The 18,524-nt window shown below is 40.4% G+C and overlaps 1 protein-coding gene across 2 annotated transcripts in view; it reads right to left on the minus strand.

The window, feature by feature from the left end:
- SLC66A2 (solute carrier family 66 member 2) overlaps window positions 1–18,524 on the minus strand; it is a 67,984-nt gene that overhangs the window by 49,083 nt on the left and 377 nt on the right. The window contains exons 2-3 of one of the 2 annotated variants that reach the window (XM_049824215.1): window positions 8,688–8,821; window positions 4,325–4,378 (exon numbers count right to left, since the gene is read on the minus strand). In XM_049824215.1, the coding sequence (XP_049680172.1) occupies window positions 4,325–4,378; window positions 8,688–8,821 (188 nt within the window). The remainder of the gene's footprint in view (window positions 1–4,324; window positions 4,379–8,687; window positions 8,822–18,524) is intronic. The other variant, XM_049824216.1, reaches the window with a different exon arrangement.

The following is an 18,524-nucleotide window of genomic DNA, read 5'->3' on the forward strand; positions in this document are numbered from 1 at the left end:
CTGCTGCCCACAACTGGCCAAGGAAAACCACGTCTCTGCCGGGTCCTCAGCTCCGCTCAGGATGTCGAGGCCCAGACAGAGAAGCACATTGTGCACCTTATTTACAGAGCACCCGCAGAAAAATCACACCACACGCCTGCACATTTGTAAGCCGGATGCCTCTGCTGAACCCAAACAGACCAAACCCTCTGAACAGAGCGAGCCAGAGAGCCAATTAAATAAAGGTTACACCCTTCGTGGCACATGTAACATATTAGTGCTGTTCTAGAGTACACCAACACTTAATGTATCACAAGCCAACTGATGCCCTGAGTTAAGTAGAGAGTGCAGGCAAAAGAAGAGGTTAAAGTGTGAGTTATTTACCAGGCTGTCACACTGCCAGTGGAACCCCTGTAGCAGATGACTGCACCTTCACATTACTATTTTCTCTTCACGATTATGCAGATACTAACTCTGTGAAAGTAATTATACATTTTACATTTTTCCCCTAAAAAAAAGTAGCTTTAAATATTTTTGCAACAGGTGTTTGGTGAATCTAAGTTTTTATCATTTTATTACTACTATTTTAAATTGTAATGTTACATGGATAACTTTTTGTTTGGGCTCAGGATTCAGTAATATGGCAAGTTTTAAAACCAACTTCAGAGAAGGAAGGAAAACCCTTGTGATCCACCAGAAGTGTCCTTCAAAACATTTAAACACCTACTTGGAAAAAATCAAACAAGTCACATTCACTTTGAGACTTGCCTGCCACACCAATGAGACTACTCCAAACAACTTCAAAAGATATAGCCTCTTTGGAGTGATGCCTTTTTTAGTGTTTTGCTACTTCTGCCCCAACAATCTCCAACACTCAAAGGGCTCAAAAAACATATATAGGAAACTTGTATTTTAGTGTAACAGATTAAGACATTTATTCTAAAAACACTTTTTTTCTAAAACTTCTCATCAAGAGAAACAAACATCACTCAACTGCAGCTTTGCTCAGGCTCAGCGGTAGCCATCAAATGCCAGCAGGCACTAGGTAAAACTAGATACTTGCATTAGTAAACAAAGGCAATAAAGCATTATTCCTTCAGAATTGGAACTACTTAATCCTTTCTAATCCTTCCTTTGCCTAGAAAATTAGGGGAATAATTTTATGTTGTGGTTTAACCCCAGCCAGCAACTAAGCACCACCCAGCTGCTCACTCACTTCCCCCCCACCCAGTGGGATAGAGGAGACAATCAGGGGAAAAGGAAAAGAAGAAAAAAAAAAAAAAAAAAGGTAAAACTCATGGGTTGAGATAAGAACAGTTTAATAGAACAGAAAGGAAGAAAATAATAATTATAATAATAACAATAATAAAATGATAACACTAATAAAAGGATTGGAATATACAAAACAAGTGATGCACAATGCAATTGCTCACCATTCGCCAACAGATGCCCAGTTAGTTCTCAAGCAGCAATCCCCCCCACAGGCAAACTCCCTCCAGTTTATATACTGGGTATGATGTCACATTGTATGGAATACCCCTTTGGCCAGTTTGGGTCAGCTGCCCTGGCTGTGTCCCTCCAGCCTTCTTGCTGGCTGGGCAGGAGAAGCTGAAAAATCCTTGACTTTATTCTAAACACTACTTGGCAACAACTGAAACCATCAGTGTGTTATCAACATTCTTCTCATACTGAACCCAAAACATAACACTATACCAGCTACCAGAAAGAAAATTAACTCTATCCCAGCAAAAACCAGGACATTTTATTTCTGTATGAAATCAGGAAACCCTACACTCTGGGGCCCACCATACTGTAAATTACATTTATTTACTCTAGGTCAGTGAAACTGCAGCAACCTTCCCCCATACTCTCAATGCCCCTCAGCACTGACTGCTAGAAAGTCAGTTTTCAGAGTCATGTGCCAGATAAAGGCTTTTTCAGATAACGAAAAACAGTGGCATTAAGTGGTTTGTTGGATTACTGACAAACATACCTAAAAGCAATCCCAGGGAGCACAGCAGGAGCTATTCAAAAAGAGGCATCAAACAAATGTCTTGGTATTTATCTAACAAGTTCACCTGAAATTCATTGGTAGACCAGTACATTTTCAGATTAACAGTTCCACAACAAAATAGCGTTCATGTATAGCCAATCTTCAATTACAAATGCAGTATACAGAGCATTTACTAAGTAACCAGAAGAAGAAAGTAATATAATAGTTTCTGAAGTCTAAGAACATATTGAAAAACATTTTTTACACCACTGAAATAAACAGGGGAAATGAAAAAGCCAATTTGTTCTTCTTGAACCAAAGTTTAATCAAAACTCATTAAAGGACATTGTAAGAATGCACTGCCACATGAAAGTATGGCAAATACTCCCCTTACCTAATGTCTAAGTGAGCTTCCCCAGAGCTGTAGCAAAACATAGCACTGCAGGACATAACTCAGTTAAGCCCTTTGTAAATTGAAGTATGACATGCTGTGACGTAAAGCACCATGCATCCCACTCTTTAAACCACTGGGATATACTTCTGTATGTGCATTATAAACAAGCACCTCAAAACACTTCTCATTTGTTTACCCCAGCAAGAATTATCACATTCAACAGACTTGACCACGCCAGTCTTGAAACTTCTGAGCAGTAGTGTAAAACTGTCCTGTTCCTTAGTGATAATTCAATTCATCCCATTTTGCTAAGCAATTCCAAAATGAACTTCAAGTAACATTTATTAACCAAATGCTTCAGACTTAAATCAGTTGGATTAAGAGGTGTGGTGCTTTTTTTCTACAAACTCAACTTTTTAAGCTATCAAACTACCAAGGCAAATGACTTTTTAACCAAAAAAAGACAAGAAAAAAAAAAGCTGAAATGAGTAGAAGGTCACATTAAATAACTTATTTAATTTTAACCACTTGAAGCATTTTTAAATAATCCACTCAATCATAACTAGGAGCACAGACAGCTGTTTCTAGCTCTGACACTGTAAATAAAGCATTGCTGAACACTAGCAAAAGACAACAGGAATACAGGCACAAGGAAGACAGGACTGCTTGAAGTTTACATTCCCTTGGTTAGTGTTGCAAGCCAGTGAGAATGACTAAAAACCAGAATTAAAGACAAACAGAAAAACAAAATAGTTGGATACTGAGTCCAGAAAAAAAATGTTTTGAAAACACAAAAGGAAAAGGTGCTTTGCAAAATACTGGTATCAGACCAAAAAAAGGTAAATTTCCCAAAGTGTGCATTTTGTCCCTAAATCTGAAAGGGAAGATCCAGAAGATGAATCAGTAAAAGTGAATCTATTTAACCTTAGCAGGAATGGTCTTACAGCTTCAACAAAGTACTCACGTTAATATTACTCTTTGGTAGTGTTTCTCAGAACTAACTCCAGTTTAATTAACTGTGTGTTGAAAAATCTGGAAGTAGAGACTCTCCTTTTGCATGAGTAATATTCTTCTCTACCCTGTATTTTTTCAGCTGACCCCTTACTAACTCAAGAATTGCAACAGAGCATAACTAGTATCAATATGAGATTCTGTATTGGTTCAATTAAAGTCAGTCTAAAAGTTGACTGTGGGGAACTTCAGTATCTCTAGTCAGTGTAACTTCCTTAATGCGATACCCCAACTAATTTAAAAGACTAAAACTGTCTTTCCAAACTACTAAGAGTTGAAAATACTGCAAAGCTGGTTTGCACCTAATATTTCCTCTTCTTCAGGCAAATTAAAGAACAAAGATTCCAACTCTGATACTGAAGATTGGAAGCTCTCACCTTAGGTGTTACTAACTCCCAAATAATTTTGAGGCTGCTCTAATGAAAGAGAGGAACAAGCCAGAAAATTTCACAGCGATGCAGGCATTTTGCTTGAACACCAAGTGTTGTGGGAAATTTCTTATCTAGCATTCTGAACAATGCTGAAAGATACTCCTGTATTTTTCATAGTTTCCTCCTGAGTCAGAGCTGGAAGAGGAAGAACATGAGTCTGAAGAGATGGATCCTGTATCATGTAATATTTTGCTTGTCTAGCTTGGGGAAGGAAAAAGGAAGATATCACTGAAACGCACAATGCGGTGAATTCAACTGCCTTCAAAAACCTGGTTTCTGAAATACAGCTGAAAGCATCTTTTCCTCTATGAATGTTAAAAGCAGGGAGGGAAAAATAAAAATTTAAAAAAATAAAATCACGCACCAGGTTTTAGTATGTCAAGAAAAGGTAATGCAAACATTCTCTATAGAAATGATCATGCAATCATTTCTAAAAATGTTTATAAAAAGTAGTAAAGCATGAAATACGTAGTTGAGAGGATAACTTCATGCAGAATGGGTTTGCACAGTACATACCCAGATAGGATCTCTTGGGAGGTGCTTTGATTTCTTCATCCTTACTATCTGCAGCTACGTAAAAAACAGTTGAGGGGAGAAAAAAAAAAAAAAGAGGAAGGAAAGACAAACAGACTTGTATGATTAAATGCAACAGTGGGTCTTTTAGTTACAGTTTAGTCAGTTAGTACATTTGCTTATAAAAAAATAGCCAAAACAAAACATGCCAGAAATTTTAGTCTCCATGCTTTCTGTAAGGCTCCCACCCCATGACGTTAAGATAGGGTCAGGCAGTAGGAAGCCCCATAACAGTCTCAATGCACAACCCAACAGCAGTCTACCGAGAGGAAGAAAATGAAGACTTAAAAAACAGTGAAACAGACAGCTTAACTCTTACTTTATACACTTTTCATGATGAGAGAAAACAGGTTGTTACCTCAGCAACATTGAGTGTGTAGATATGTATATATAATCAACTAAGACAATACAGTTGCCTTGCCTCCTGTGGAAAATGCTGTTCTAAAATAGTTTCAAAAAGCCTGAGCTTAAACCAATCGTATCAAGGACAGAGTAGATCCCATCTGCAACCATTCTGCATGTTAAATTTTTTCACACTAGCCTTCCTTTGCCAGCTGAAAACCATGTATTATGCAAGAGTGCTTTCCGGTGCCAAAACCAGAGCTCTTCAAGGGATCAGAGTGCTATAATAAGACACAAGTTATAAAGCAGGTTAAGACAACCAGCAGTTGGAAGGAAGACCAAACGGGATCAATGACCAGAGGAAATCACCTTCATGTGAAAACAAGAGCCCATGTTCTACTTAAGGAGCCTGAACTGTACTATAATAAGAAGAGATGACTAAGAGCCCGCTCTTAACAAATTATGTCCACTGGTTTTTAGTATAGTTATACATTGAGGGTGCTCAAAATCTGCCACAATGTCTTGGGCATAACTGAAATTGAATCTTTGTGAGAAAGAGGTGGAAGGCTTGTTTGGGGAAACAAAAAGAGGACTCTTCATAAGAGTGTCTGTCTCTCCAAGAATATGAAGAGACTGCCCTGACCTGCCAGCATTTTCAAGAGTGAGGAGGTGTTTTTAGTTGTCTGTATCTGTGAGCACCTGGCTTCAGCCTCCTCTTGATTCTCAAGTCAAGACATGGCACGTGCACATTTTGCTCTTCAATATTTAACTCTCTAGCATGGTAGCACCATCGTGGCCCGGAAATACTACAACACTTTTAACAATTACAACAAAAGAAACTACCAATGAACCTTGACCCTTTCTGTACTGAGCCAACAATACAGCATACATATGGCTGCACAGACACCAATTTAAAAGTGGGAAATGAATAAGGAGAGCTGTTGTTACCACAACAATGGTACCAGGAGATCTGCATTAAAGCAGTCAAGATGCAATTAAAGTGGTGTTAAATAAGGGATAAAAGATGAGGAGGTATTGTTCATGTCTGCCGATTTCATCTGAAGACTCTTTAACACAGCTTTCAAAGTATTCATATGCAGGAGAGAGAGAGCTGTTCTGTCATGGAGGAGGTTTTAAAATAAAGTCGGGGTGTTTTGTTGTTTTCTTGTTTTGCTTGTTTTGTTGTTTGCTTTGTTTTTTTTCCAATTCAGAACAGTTAAGAAACAGGCTATACACTCCACGTTTAAAAAAATAATAAAACAGTTGGATATATAAAGAAGACTTACTCTGTTTTCAATCGGTATGTGTAATTGAAGGTTAAGGTTCTTGTATCCAGAACAAAAAGTCAGAGAAGGCAGCAGCAGCACAAGATGGGCTCCACCAATTTCAACTTACTTTCACTTTGCAAGACTAAAAGGGGGGGGGGGGGGGGGGAATGCCATAATTGAGAACTAACTGAGAGAAAAAAAATAAAATATTATATGAGTTTTCCTAACAAGTTCTCTATGTAGAGCCTAAAAGAAATAATCAAACATTACTGGAAAGCGTCCAGGGAGACTGTATTTTTCATGCTATGATAGTTACCCTACAAATAGAAGTACAAGCATTTTGACTGAATTGCTTTATGTCTACTTTCTGAATTGCTATTGATATGTATTTTAACCCAGTAACACCACAAACAGGCTACAGAATACAGAACTTGTCAGGATTAGGATAGACTGCTCCTTAATGCTTCAAGAAATTTTAAGTAGATTCCTTCTGAACTAGTTATTACTTAAGGGACTTTATTTGTGAGAATAAAAACAAAAGAAAAAAGGCAACTCCCACATAATTCAAAACACACTGGTAAACATATACTAACGTGACTCAGGGGGAAATACTGCATTTAAGAGTAATACAAGAAAATGGCAAACTCCCTTCCACAGAAATATTCTATTCTGTTCCCTTCCTAAATATTTTGGATTATTTTGCAGAAACATTCAGAGGGAGGATAGAAATTAAAGAAGAAGAATGTTTAAATTGAAGACCAGCCATCTGAGAAATAATAAATTATATTATCCTGCAGAAATGGTATACTTTTCCCTCAGGATTCTGCAAGGTTAATCAAAAACACTGGCTTCAAACCTAGCTTCTCACTGCCCTGGTAAACTATGAGGAAAGAAAGTAAGTACACAGATTTATCAGCTTGCCTAGATCACCATAAAACTTAAGAGATAAGATTAGGTGTAGGATTAGAAACACGTATCTGGCAGTGCTTGAAATACAAACCTATCCTTCTGCCTCGCTTGAAAGGAACTTTGTATGCATTTATATGCTTATTCTGAGCCATTGCATTATAGTTGGCCTTACTAAAAATGAATCATAGGTAAGAAAAAGATTTTAGCTGTTCTCAAAGCTTGTGGGAGGATGCAAGCCTTTCAATGTAAACAAATAATTAAGGTCCACAAGTAGGTAAAATCAGTCTCTCTAGCTAATTAAACCCATGACAAGCTAAGGTTCAGAAAAAAGGATCAAATGGCACAATGCAACCTTGAGGAGTTTCCATTACCTTGTAAGTGAAAGACCGATTATCCCTTAGGAGACTGTATGTCTTTCAGGGAGAGTTGTTTGAAGAGGGCTATATACTAAACTGAATAGTCTCCCTTTTTGTCCAAAGGTTACCGAAGGAGTCTGCAAGACGGCGTCTGTGTGTGTAAATGTGCATGAGGATAATTTCCCCTCAGAAAGGGCAAACAGAGAAACCTTTCTGCCACTTCACAAAACGCCAGCACAGAGAGCAAAGGAGGGAGAAAGCATACGTGCCCCTCCCAAATGCTTCCTGGATTTTAACTGCTGCTAAATCTGACTGAAAGTAGTTTTAAAGTCATTCATCCTGCCAGATTAACAACCCCTGTGAACACAGCAGCTTGTGTTTGGGAGCTGGAGTGCAGCTGCTCTTCCACATGAATTCACTTACCTGAATAGTTTCACACTACACTCCACAATGAGCAGGAATGGAAGTAGCTTCCTTAGCTATTAGATAAATTAGCCTACTGCACAGCCAGTAGCTGCTGCCTTCTACTGATGGCTGTGGATATCTGGAACTGGATCAGACCCTCAATTATTAGGGAGTGAGGGAAGAGAACAGATGGAGAGAATAAATCCTAAATCCATATTGGCAAAACAACTGACAAAAAGCTGACAGCATTAATTCTGTTCTTGTTGGTAATAAGCTGTAACATAAAATGTTGTAAGTCAAAGTCAACACACAGAAACACAAAACCTACCTCTCTCACACTTCTTATCTGGGAAAAAAAGCAGGGACTCTCCACAAAGCTTGAACATTTCATTAAATGAAGAATAATACTCTGGCCCTGACCAAAATTATCAATGCCTCAAAATTAACAAATAACCAAAATAAAAAGTATGTGAAAATTCCCACAAATCCCAATTAATCCCACACTAAAGCCCAACGAAATGGTATACAAAAAGACATAGTTTTGCGGCTATGATATGACAGCACCTCCTATTTTGACAGCCAGTAACTCAGTAAGTAGAAAATAAGTTATGTACAAAAGCAAGTGTTTGCAATTGCAAAATAAAATTTCAGATAATATTGTATGATCATACCTAAGAACTTGGTAGAAAACACCGCTGAAGAAAATAACTTCTTATTCTGGCCAAAATCTTAAAAAAAAATCCAGGCTAGCACAATGGCATAACAGCCAGCTCTATATTCAGGGCGTGGTGTGAAATATTAAGGAGAACTCTGATTTCTACACTGAACCAAGACCTGTCTGAAATAAAATGACAGGTTTATATATTTATCTGGAAAAAAGCAGTTTCAAAAGAAGTTCAGGAAATGCTATGCTGAAGTAAGCAGAAAGGAGACTGGATTGCAATTCAGACAGAACTTTTGTCCAAAACACAGCACACCATGCTTTCAAAAAGATTTATCCTGCAAAAGCCAGTTCCTGTCACTAACCTGCAAAAGAGCGGCGTTTTATGTTTAGCTCGTTGGACACACGTACTTCAGTGCACAGTTTCAGCATCAGTAACATAGTAATGATCATGATAATGCTTTGCCACAAAAGAGGGGATTCAAAACGCCTTCCAAACCTAAAAAAAAAAAAAAAAAAAAAGGAAAAGAAAATATATAAAACATCTCAAAGGTGACAAGTGTTGTACTCAGTTACTTTCATTCTTTGATCCTATCTAAGCACCTGAAAAAGGAAATCCTAGCTGTAACAGGTATGAAAGGCTCAGGAAGAAAAAGTCACCAGCCAAATTTAGATGCACATACAGTAGATCAGAGTCACAATCCCCTTGCAGGAGTATCCAAGAACCTTATTACAACATCACTGTTGACTGATCCTAGAAATTCTGAAGCCAGAAGCTTAAGTCTTTGTTTCCAAAGCCAGCAGCAAACCTACTATTTTGAAAGAAGATTCATCGAGCAGTCAAGGTAGTACAGAGAGACCAGAGAGTTATGCCACATAAATAACCAGTTATGTGTTCTCTCCACATACACACTCTGTAGATTTCACAAGGACTTCTGTGCAAAACTTACCTTTCTCAATTGTCCATTTTTAAGGTGAAGTCATAAAAACAATAGCACTTGTCCTATAAAGAAATACGTACCCACAGCTACTAGCTTGCTACATTTAATGTAATGTCTTCCAGGGGCAGGTGGAGTGGGGGGGCTGCAGTTTGCCTTCCTTTGTCTGCCTCTAGACATCTGAGTGGAAAGACTAGGTCTGCAGAACACACCAACCAGTTAATCAATTTGTGCCAAATTTGGACCAAGGTTGGGGGAAGTAAGGAAGTCCAAAAGATGTGTGAACCAAACATACATGATTTGTCCTCTCCTGCCTCCCCCCCCCCCCCCCCCCAGTTTAATTTCTGCTCGCTCACAGATGATGTTTGGTGGGAACTACTGAGCCCTTCCTGCACATAACACAGAGGTGATCTTGGATTGTGGCCAATCTTGACTTAAGAGCTTACTCTTATGTGATTGCATGACGTTCTGCCGTAGGAAAATGAGACTCTTCGGTGAAGACCGGTGATGCTCCGAGCTCCTCTTCCTACATTACTTGATGAAAGATCAGCAATCCCCACCAGACAGACTCAATAAGTGCATTAGAGGTAAAGGGTGGAGGTTTTCATATGCAGCCCTCAAAGGATATTAGATTTACAGCACGAAGGCTGCACATCATGGTGAGCTGCGTCTCTGTGCTCAGTTCTGTCAGTTTTTACACCTTGAAGACAGGGATGCTGAGGGAAGGATTTGGTGAAAACACATTGCTATGCTCCCCAACTCCTTCAGCCTGCACCGTGAGGCATACAGGCTTTCTAAATTTCCTCGCAGCACAGTTACTAAGGTCATTCTCCGAACACATCGTGCTGCCCAAGTTCTCAGCCTCACAGGCATGACAACCATTGCCCTCTTCTTGACAGCTCCTGTTTTATAGCACCCTGGCAAAATAGAATTTCTTACGCTTGGGCTACTTACATGGCCAAGCTCCATGTTAGTAAAAACCAACTAGGTTCACCATCACACTCTCTCACACAATACTGCATTTCCAGTATAGCCATTTCACCAGAGAGATATTTTTTGTTACGAGTCAACTAATAAGGATCAGGAGAGAGACTGGGAAGTCCTTAACTAGCTTCCTTGGAAATCTTTCTGTGCAGAACAGCCGAGCAGCCCACACAAACAAAAATGGCCAAGTATTTCCTGCCTAACGACATACAGCTAAGGAAAAGTACAACACCTTGAGCCTCCACACCACTGCCAAAGACACCACCAGTAGCTACTGGAAGAAGAGCAGTTTTACGTACCTTAGTCACCCCCTTCTTTCTAGCATCGATGGATTTGTGGTGGGCCACATGACGCCATTATTGTAACAAATTTGGAGGACACTCTGAGGCAGAAAACAAAGAACACAACTGATGCATGTAGGGAGATGCATGTACTCTCATAGGCAGAGTGCACTCTGGATAAGGCCTTCACTGCACCAGGAAAAAACGCAGGGGAGAACAAAAGTTTGGCCCAGCCTATGCCTGATGCCCCTGATCATTCAGCCTGTGTTGCTGACCATGAGCAAGTTCCCCTGAACTACTGGAATTCACTACTGTTACATTTGTCTCTTATTCAAGGAATGAGGAAAAAAAATGTGAAAGACTTACTCAGAATTACAGAGCAGTTAAAACTGCTTACATCAGGTTTAGAAAAACATCTCCAGTTACAAATGCATTTTCATGTAAAAATATAGTAATGCATTTAAGAGGGGCTGAGCTAGCAGCACAATAAACTAGAAGCTATTATGATGGTAAATCCAGCCACAGGTCACTGCAAGGTTAGTTTCTCCCTGCTGATATTATTGGCCATTCAGTAATGGATGCCTCACAGAAGTATTGGTTGCAGTATAAACATCCACCCACTACAAACACACCTAAGCCTGCACACCTGCTGTCTGATCATAGCAATTTGCCATCACCACAGCCTTAACTGGAAATGAGGCTGGAAGTATTACTACAGATCCTCAACCCCTTAAAAACTGGGGGGGGGTGGGGGGAGGTGGGGTGGGGGGTGGGGTGTAAAACAAAACTCACAACACAGGAGAGGTGAACTGGAAATTTAAAAATTCTTGTAGGGACTTCAAGCAACGCACAACACCTGTAGATTTTTTTACAACCCTCCAGCCAAAGACAACAACGGTTACACGACAAAACATACTTATGTGAAATACATCTCCCCAAACACCAATCCCCAAATTGAGTCTCACAGGCAACACAACCCTCTAAGCTATGTCACGTCTACAGGAGACCAAAGAGCTGCCACAGAGACCAAGAGGCAGAGCAAACAGGACATGGCCTCCACCACACTACCTGGACAACAAGACTGAAGAGAATAGCAGTGTCAAGGACCACTGTCGGGTTCTTGAAGCATTAAAAGCAAAGCCAGAACGCTCATTTTGCTCAGGACAACTGAAACAAACACCACTCCAAGCTGCTTACTCTACTTCGCACTGATATTAGGGCCTGCCAAAGCAACACTAATCTAGTTTAAGACTCCTCAAGCCAGCTTGAGCTAGGAGCACAGCAAGATGTGAGCCCTGCAGGTAGAGCGTGCTGTTCCATGTTCTGTTTACTTTCTGCCTCACAAACGCTTTTCCTATCTTTACCTAAGCAGAAGCCGGGAGGGGAGGAACATCAGGTTATGAGAGAAAGATGAAGAGCCTTAGGATACTAGAACAGGCTCACAGAAAAGAACAACTCTGAAGTCCCGGGGATGAGGGGGTCACCGTCATTATTCTGCATTTTCACCCCACTACTACAATGTTATGTGACAAAGTGAACAACAGTGACATTTGCAGTATTCAGGGAACTCAGACTTCATATGTCAGCCTACAAAGAGACAAAGAGCTTTTCACTATTTACTTAATACTGTAAAAACAAAAGAACTCTTTCTTTTTCTTGTGCTAGTCAAATGTGCCAATAAAGGGGTGGAGGTGCTTACATTTTCTTAGTGTTTCAACAGCCTTAAAACGATTAATGCATGTTCAAGGTGATAAAGACATGAGAAGTGCACATTCAAGCCAGAGGAGAGACTAACTAGTCATTGAGCAAACTACATCATTCCATCGGTACAACTCAATCCTGTTGCAGTAGTCTTGCTATTCCAGCTCTGGGCCTACTCAAAACAGCAAATGCCAGTTGTGCAAAAGAAGCCCAAACTAGACCAAACACAAAAGGCTTGCTTATCTCTTTTCCTAAGACAGCTCTGAAAAGAAACCAACTGCTGTTGGTGCAACCAGATCACCATCACCCTGACCACACTGTTCCCTCCTACGCTGCTGGACACCATTCCAGCTTCCACCCCCTGGCTGCTGTCCCAGGCGGACTCCCGTCTGGGGCAGGGACTCCGTCCCGTCCTCTGCCCGTACACTGGCAGGGCTAACACGGCACCGCTTCAGCTCACAGAGCCGGTTCCGCTTACCACAGGAGTGGAAACCACCGAAGTTCCTACAGGCCTCACTACTCTGGGTCCACTTTTCCAGCTCTTTGCGAAGTTACAAGTGCTAGGGAACACGGAGAGCATGCGGGATACCGCACACACCACCGGGCCACGACAGGTAGCCCAGGGTAGCTGTCTTGAAAGACATCCCATAAAATTACAGAATTTAATCATCAGGAAGAACAAGAAACAAATTAGTGTTACAATGGGATCTCTTGATACAAGTTTCTCCTTGACACTTAAGCTTCCAGGACTTTATGGAGCACCTGAAACAAGCTTCTCACGTGGGCATACAAAATCCTGCTTTACCTTTACTTTTTGTACAAAAGAGCAGTGCATTTTATCCTTGCTCTCTGGCATTTATAAAAAGGAGGAGGAATTGCATAACTCTCTTGCTTTCAATATCTGAGCAAGATTCCACCAGCAGGCCATATGTACCGCAATCTTTCAAAGTTGTAGTCGCTCTGTCAGCTTGGTTGACAGCATCATCCCACCTTCCCCACATGGTAAAAGCTGGCGAGATTCATTTTAGTAACACAAGTCTTCAAAGCAAAAGTTTCTCCTTCCCACAGGAAGTCCTACAAACAGGCACCACTGGCCCACCATCTGAAGCCAGAGCAACAGCTGACAGCAGGGACCCGATCCACAAGTAGCACTGTATGTGTTACAGCAAAATAAATAAATATGTAGGAATCTACCCCAGACAACAGCAAGTCCATTTTCCTATAAATTAACTCCAGCTGCATACGTCTCAGTAAACCTCTATTCATAATAGGGAGCTTATTCCACTGACTCCAGCACAGAGAGTTCCCAGTCCTACTGCTATTACAGTCTTCAGAATCTGCTTTGTTTCAGGTGAACTGATGTGGAATGCATAGAGGGTTACCTTTGCTCAAAAATAACAGACTCCATAGCTTTCACCTTTTCCCTGACTGTCTGAACTTGTTTCCACAGTTTGTCTTAAGGCAACTATTTTGTAAGAACAACTCCAAAATTGGACAGCTTTATTTTCTGTTGTTTGGATTTCTGTGGTGTTGCTGTATGAAGTTTAGGCCAGTGGCCCAAAGAATTGTATCTCAAAACCTTTGGAAAGAATATTGTCTTCCTGGAAAATATACAAACCATATTATACTACTACATAAAATATTTTACAGACTGCAAAACTGACAAAAAGTCCAAAAGCCTCTGGGAATAGCAGGGAGCATAAATACTTTTGGCTGAACTTACTCAAGATACAAATAAAAATGCCTACTCCTGACTTCTACGAAATCTGCAGTTCCCTTTCATCTACCTATTTATTCTGATTCTAATATTAAAAGAAACTATAATTTATCTCATCATAAGCTCTGTTTTTAAAAAAAATAAGAGGGGGGGAGAGAGAGAAGGGGAAGAGAAGGAGAACTCACAAGTAAATTTTTCTGCATCCTCCACCCCCAACTGATTACACAACTCTCGCCCACCTTCTTGTTCCTGTTTTGATCATGACAATGCAAAGCTAATCAGCTGGCAGATTGCAGGCCACGTGAACCAAGAAGATATGTCCATCTTGGCTGCAACTGAGTTCAAGTGCCACGGTGCACTCTGAAGCCGGCCCACTACTTCAAACCAGCCTAGGACAGCTTAACCAGATGACTGACCACCTCAGAGCTCAAGCATCAGTAAGACTCACGGTATCCCTTCGATATTTTAACCAGTCTTGAACAAGAAATCAGAGCTAACTCTAGCAAGAACAGTAAGACATTAGCTAACAAAAATGTTAATGAAGTGTCTTACTAGAAATGCAGAGGGGAAGAAAATTGCTATCAGATTTTTTTGGCGCATGCCAAGCATCTTCATATGTACCAGAATTACAAAGGCGTTGAGTTTTGCACTGCCTCTTCCTCTTTACCCACAGCGCAGACCTTCTCCAGGCTGATCAGTCCAGAAGTTGAACCAAGTGGAGAGTGAGAAACAACGACCTATGGCATCTGGAGAAGACAGACAGGAGAAGCAGTACGGACAATGGCAGAAGGACTAGAACAAAGGAGTAGCTGATACCAATCATAAATGACAACCAACAGCTACACTGCCACCCCAAAATAAATGCTGCTTTGGAGTGTTATATAAAATTACAACAATAGATTATTATTAAAGTAAAGCTAACTTGATATCAAGTCTAGTCACAGCACAAAATCTGCTTTTCACACTGGTAAGCAGAAACCCCATTGTGTGATACTGTGAGTACAGACTGTCTACTTTTCAAAAACTTTTTTTTTTTTGTCAGAGTCCTCTTTAAAAGGGCCAAAGACTTCACATACAGTCAACACACTGAACCACAAGTTTGCATGGTCAAACTTCTACTTTCTTTTTCCTCAACAAAAGCCATCTGTGCATAAACAAAACAAAGTGGAATCATGCCTGTTGATATCCATATGCAGTTTTCATTCTTGCAGACCAGTCCTCTCCCACTGCTTTTCCACAAAGTTCTGGCATATTGTTGGAACAGAGCAAGGCCAAACACACATAAGTGAAAGCAGAAATGTCTCTTTAGAGGTCACATTTTGAGACATTGTGAAACAGAGAAGCGTGAAAAATGGCTTAATAGATAATGTGTTACTGTCATCACTAGCAAACAGAAGTTCTTTGAGCACACCCTGAAACTAAGGGATTAGGTGGGAGGAAGACAAGGAGGAGAGGCATTGCACTGAGTCCTCCTGACTTTAAAAGACGGCTTACCATAGGAGACAGTCTTATTGGAGGAAGAGAAACTGTGAAAACAGGTAACTGGAAACAGGATTGTTGTCCTTGATCTCAGTAGTATTTTGTTCATTGGCTACTGTCACAGTGCAATACACCAGCTGCAACTCTATTGACACATAAAACATGCCAAGGAGATTAGGAAGTAAATACTCTATTTGGAGGGGAGGTGAAAGGTCAAACTTCACCCTCTGCAAAACCAAATGTCAAAAAAAAAAAAAAAAGAAAGGAAAAAAACCCCTCAGAGATAACCAAGTACAGTTCTACGAACACATGGAATCTGCCAATTCACAAAGAGGAAATGAGGGAATTGCCCCCAGCGCTGAGGTGAACAAAGTATAGTAGAGCCATAGGGGAGTAGTGGGACTGGGTCTGTTTTGAGTGACAGATACAGAAAGGCCAGCACTACTCAGGAGTGAAAATACAGACAAAACATGGCATAAAAGGCAGGAACTGTCTCTTCCTGTTGCCTATGCACCTGAAACAGGTAATATTCCACTCTGTGAGTCTCAAATTCAAGAATATATGAACTTCAGGGAAAATCTGGAAGTAACAACAGAAATGAATTACAGAAATGTCTTTTAAGTTAAAAGAAAGAAAAAAAACCAACCATGAGCCATCCTAAGAAACAATTAAGGCCTGAAAAGCAACACTGACAGTTTTTTAAGGCCTATCACTTTATGTACTTATTTTTGGAGCAGGGTGGAGGGGAAGTCGGGAGGGATGAATCTGGCACAAATCATATGCTTATTAACCAGGGGTAATGAAGAAAAACTAAAACCAGTTGAAAACAGCAGCTACATGTCAGTAAAGTTTTCTGAAGAGAGACTTGGGAGTAAGGCCTGGGCTGGTGTGCTAAAGGGAAGGAGGAGTAATCTTACCAACTGGTACATTGAAAGTCAGATTGGGGAAAAAATTTACACAAAACAAAATTACTTGTAGGAACAGTTCTGTTCCAGCACAAGAATGGATCAAATTACTTAATAAATTGAAAACAAAATAAACAAAAACCTTCTAATTCCCTCCAATGAATACTACATACACAATTAAAATAATTCTGCTGTTTACGTCAAATTATTTGGAGTGCTGTGTCCCAGATAATACATCAGCCATAGGTGACATTAAACAACTAAAGCAAAAATTGAACTGCCAAGATGCTCCATGGCTGCATTTTAAACATGTTCACAGAAATCAGAGGCTCTTGCTCTGCTATCTTCCTTTAATCATCCATATGCCCAAGGATAATATCCACTCTCAATGCTGCTTTCATGACTTACTGGTGTTTATAACGAACTACCAGGGATGCCTAACCTTTGTAAGTAGAGAAGCAAAATATTCTCTCTCAGGGAACACTGAATTATCATTATGCGAGTCATCTTTTCTGTCTTTTAGTTCAACAGAACTAGAAAGAGAGGATTCATTGTAAGTACAGGCAGAAAGGTTTCTGCAACAACCCTTCCCCATAGAAGCGGCTGCACCACGAGCCAGCAGCACACCTTACACTCCCACTGTAGCCAGACACACCTATGCACGTGCTGTGTGAAGCCATTCTGTGCCATCACCGAGCTCCAAGATGACCAGACCCTACGCAGAGCTAGTATGTGTCAGGGTCAGGGAGTGTTAACTATTACGTGGCTTAAACACTCACAGTAAAAAATTACATAATCTTATCAACGTAACTGCATTCTCTCTCTTTTGAGGTGTTGACAAATCTTTTAACATCGACATAAATTACAACTTTTCATTACTCGTAGTACTTATTCTTCTGCACATCTCCTAACTAGATATACTTAAAATCAATTCAAATTAAAGAGCTTTCAGTTCTTCCATAGTCCAAGTCTTATTTGACAGATGTGCTCGCCTGGGTTACCTAGAAACTGCCAGCATCTCCATTCAGGTGCAAGTCATTTGTACATTTCAACTACCTCCAGTGAAACAAAAAACTAGACAATTTCTATTTATCAAACTGTCAACTCAGGGTTTTCACTTCTCCTCCCCCTGCCTGTTCTACTTCCCTTCTGCTCTATGCTTTCTCCAACAGCTGCTCCATACACTTCTCCCCAGGAAAACATAGGTCCAATGCAACAAGTAGCTCTGATCTAGTGATGACCCCTCAGTTTGACTGCCAGCTGTGGTGCCAAGAGAGGGTCCCCCATTTTCTCCACTCCAGCACAGCACTTGCATGTTACATTTTGCTGTGGAAGAATCCAGGAATCTCCTTACACTTAAAGAGTCAGAGGAGCTTTAAAAAGAAACTGGAAACCAACCAAAGGATGTAGCCTGCTGTCTATCAGTTCTTTGTGGACTACAAAGCAGTATTTTGTAGTCAAAATATTCTTGGAGTAACTGTTCTTAGTTGCAGTAATTTCCCAGACTATTTCACCTTTGGTTTCTCAAGTACATTCCCAGTGTTGTAGCATCTATATTATACGAAGCAATGAGGAATGTAAGTTACTAAAATTCACTCACAGCAATCACGCCCTAATAACATTTTCTTTGTCCAGCAGCACAAGACCTAAATATGGAAACAAACTTGCTTTTAAATATTTAAAGTGGTGCTGAAAACAAAAAGCATTTGCTTTGAAAGGTAGCTCACCTATCGAGGAATTAATCACAGAATTATCAAAGAATGAATATTTTCATCTGTAGTTGTGCATGGAGCTCTAAAAGTGGGCCCCCTCTGAAGCCAGTCAGCATCCTGGGAAAATGCAAGAACATATGCAAGTGTCCCAGTGATGTTAATACCAACTAGATGCTAGAGTACGCATGTGGGACTGGGGCCTTCACGCTGAGAACGGTGCTAAAGGGGCAAAGGGAAATGTAAAATACAGTCAACAAGAAAAAGAGATCCGACTTAGAATAAACCTCTTTTCTTTACCAGCGAGTTAAAAAGTTGCATCTCGGGACATCAGAGCACTGATAATCGGATCTGGCAAGGGTAACAGACAGCGCTCCTGAGCCCAGTTCATTGATGCAGATTCTCCTGCTTGCGGAAAGAGCATGCTGATCTTCAAGAGAGGAGAAAAAGCACGCAAAACGTATTACTTCCTCAAATACTCCGAATCA

The sequence above is a fragment of the Accipiter gentilis genome, chromosome 20, assembly GCF_929443795.1.
Source record: "Accipiter gentilis chromosome 20, bAccGen1.1, whole genome shotgun sequence".
Taxonomy (NCBI): Eukaryota; Metazoa; Chordata; class Aves; order Accipitriformes; family Accipitridae; genus Astur; species Astur gentilis.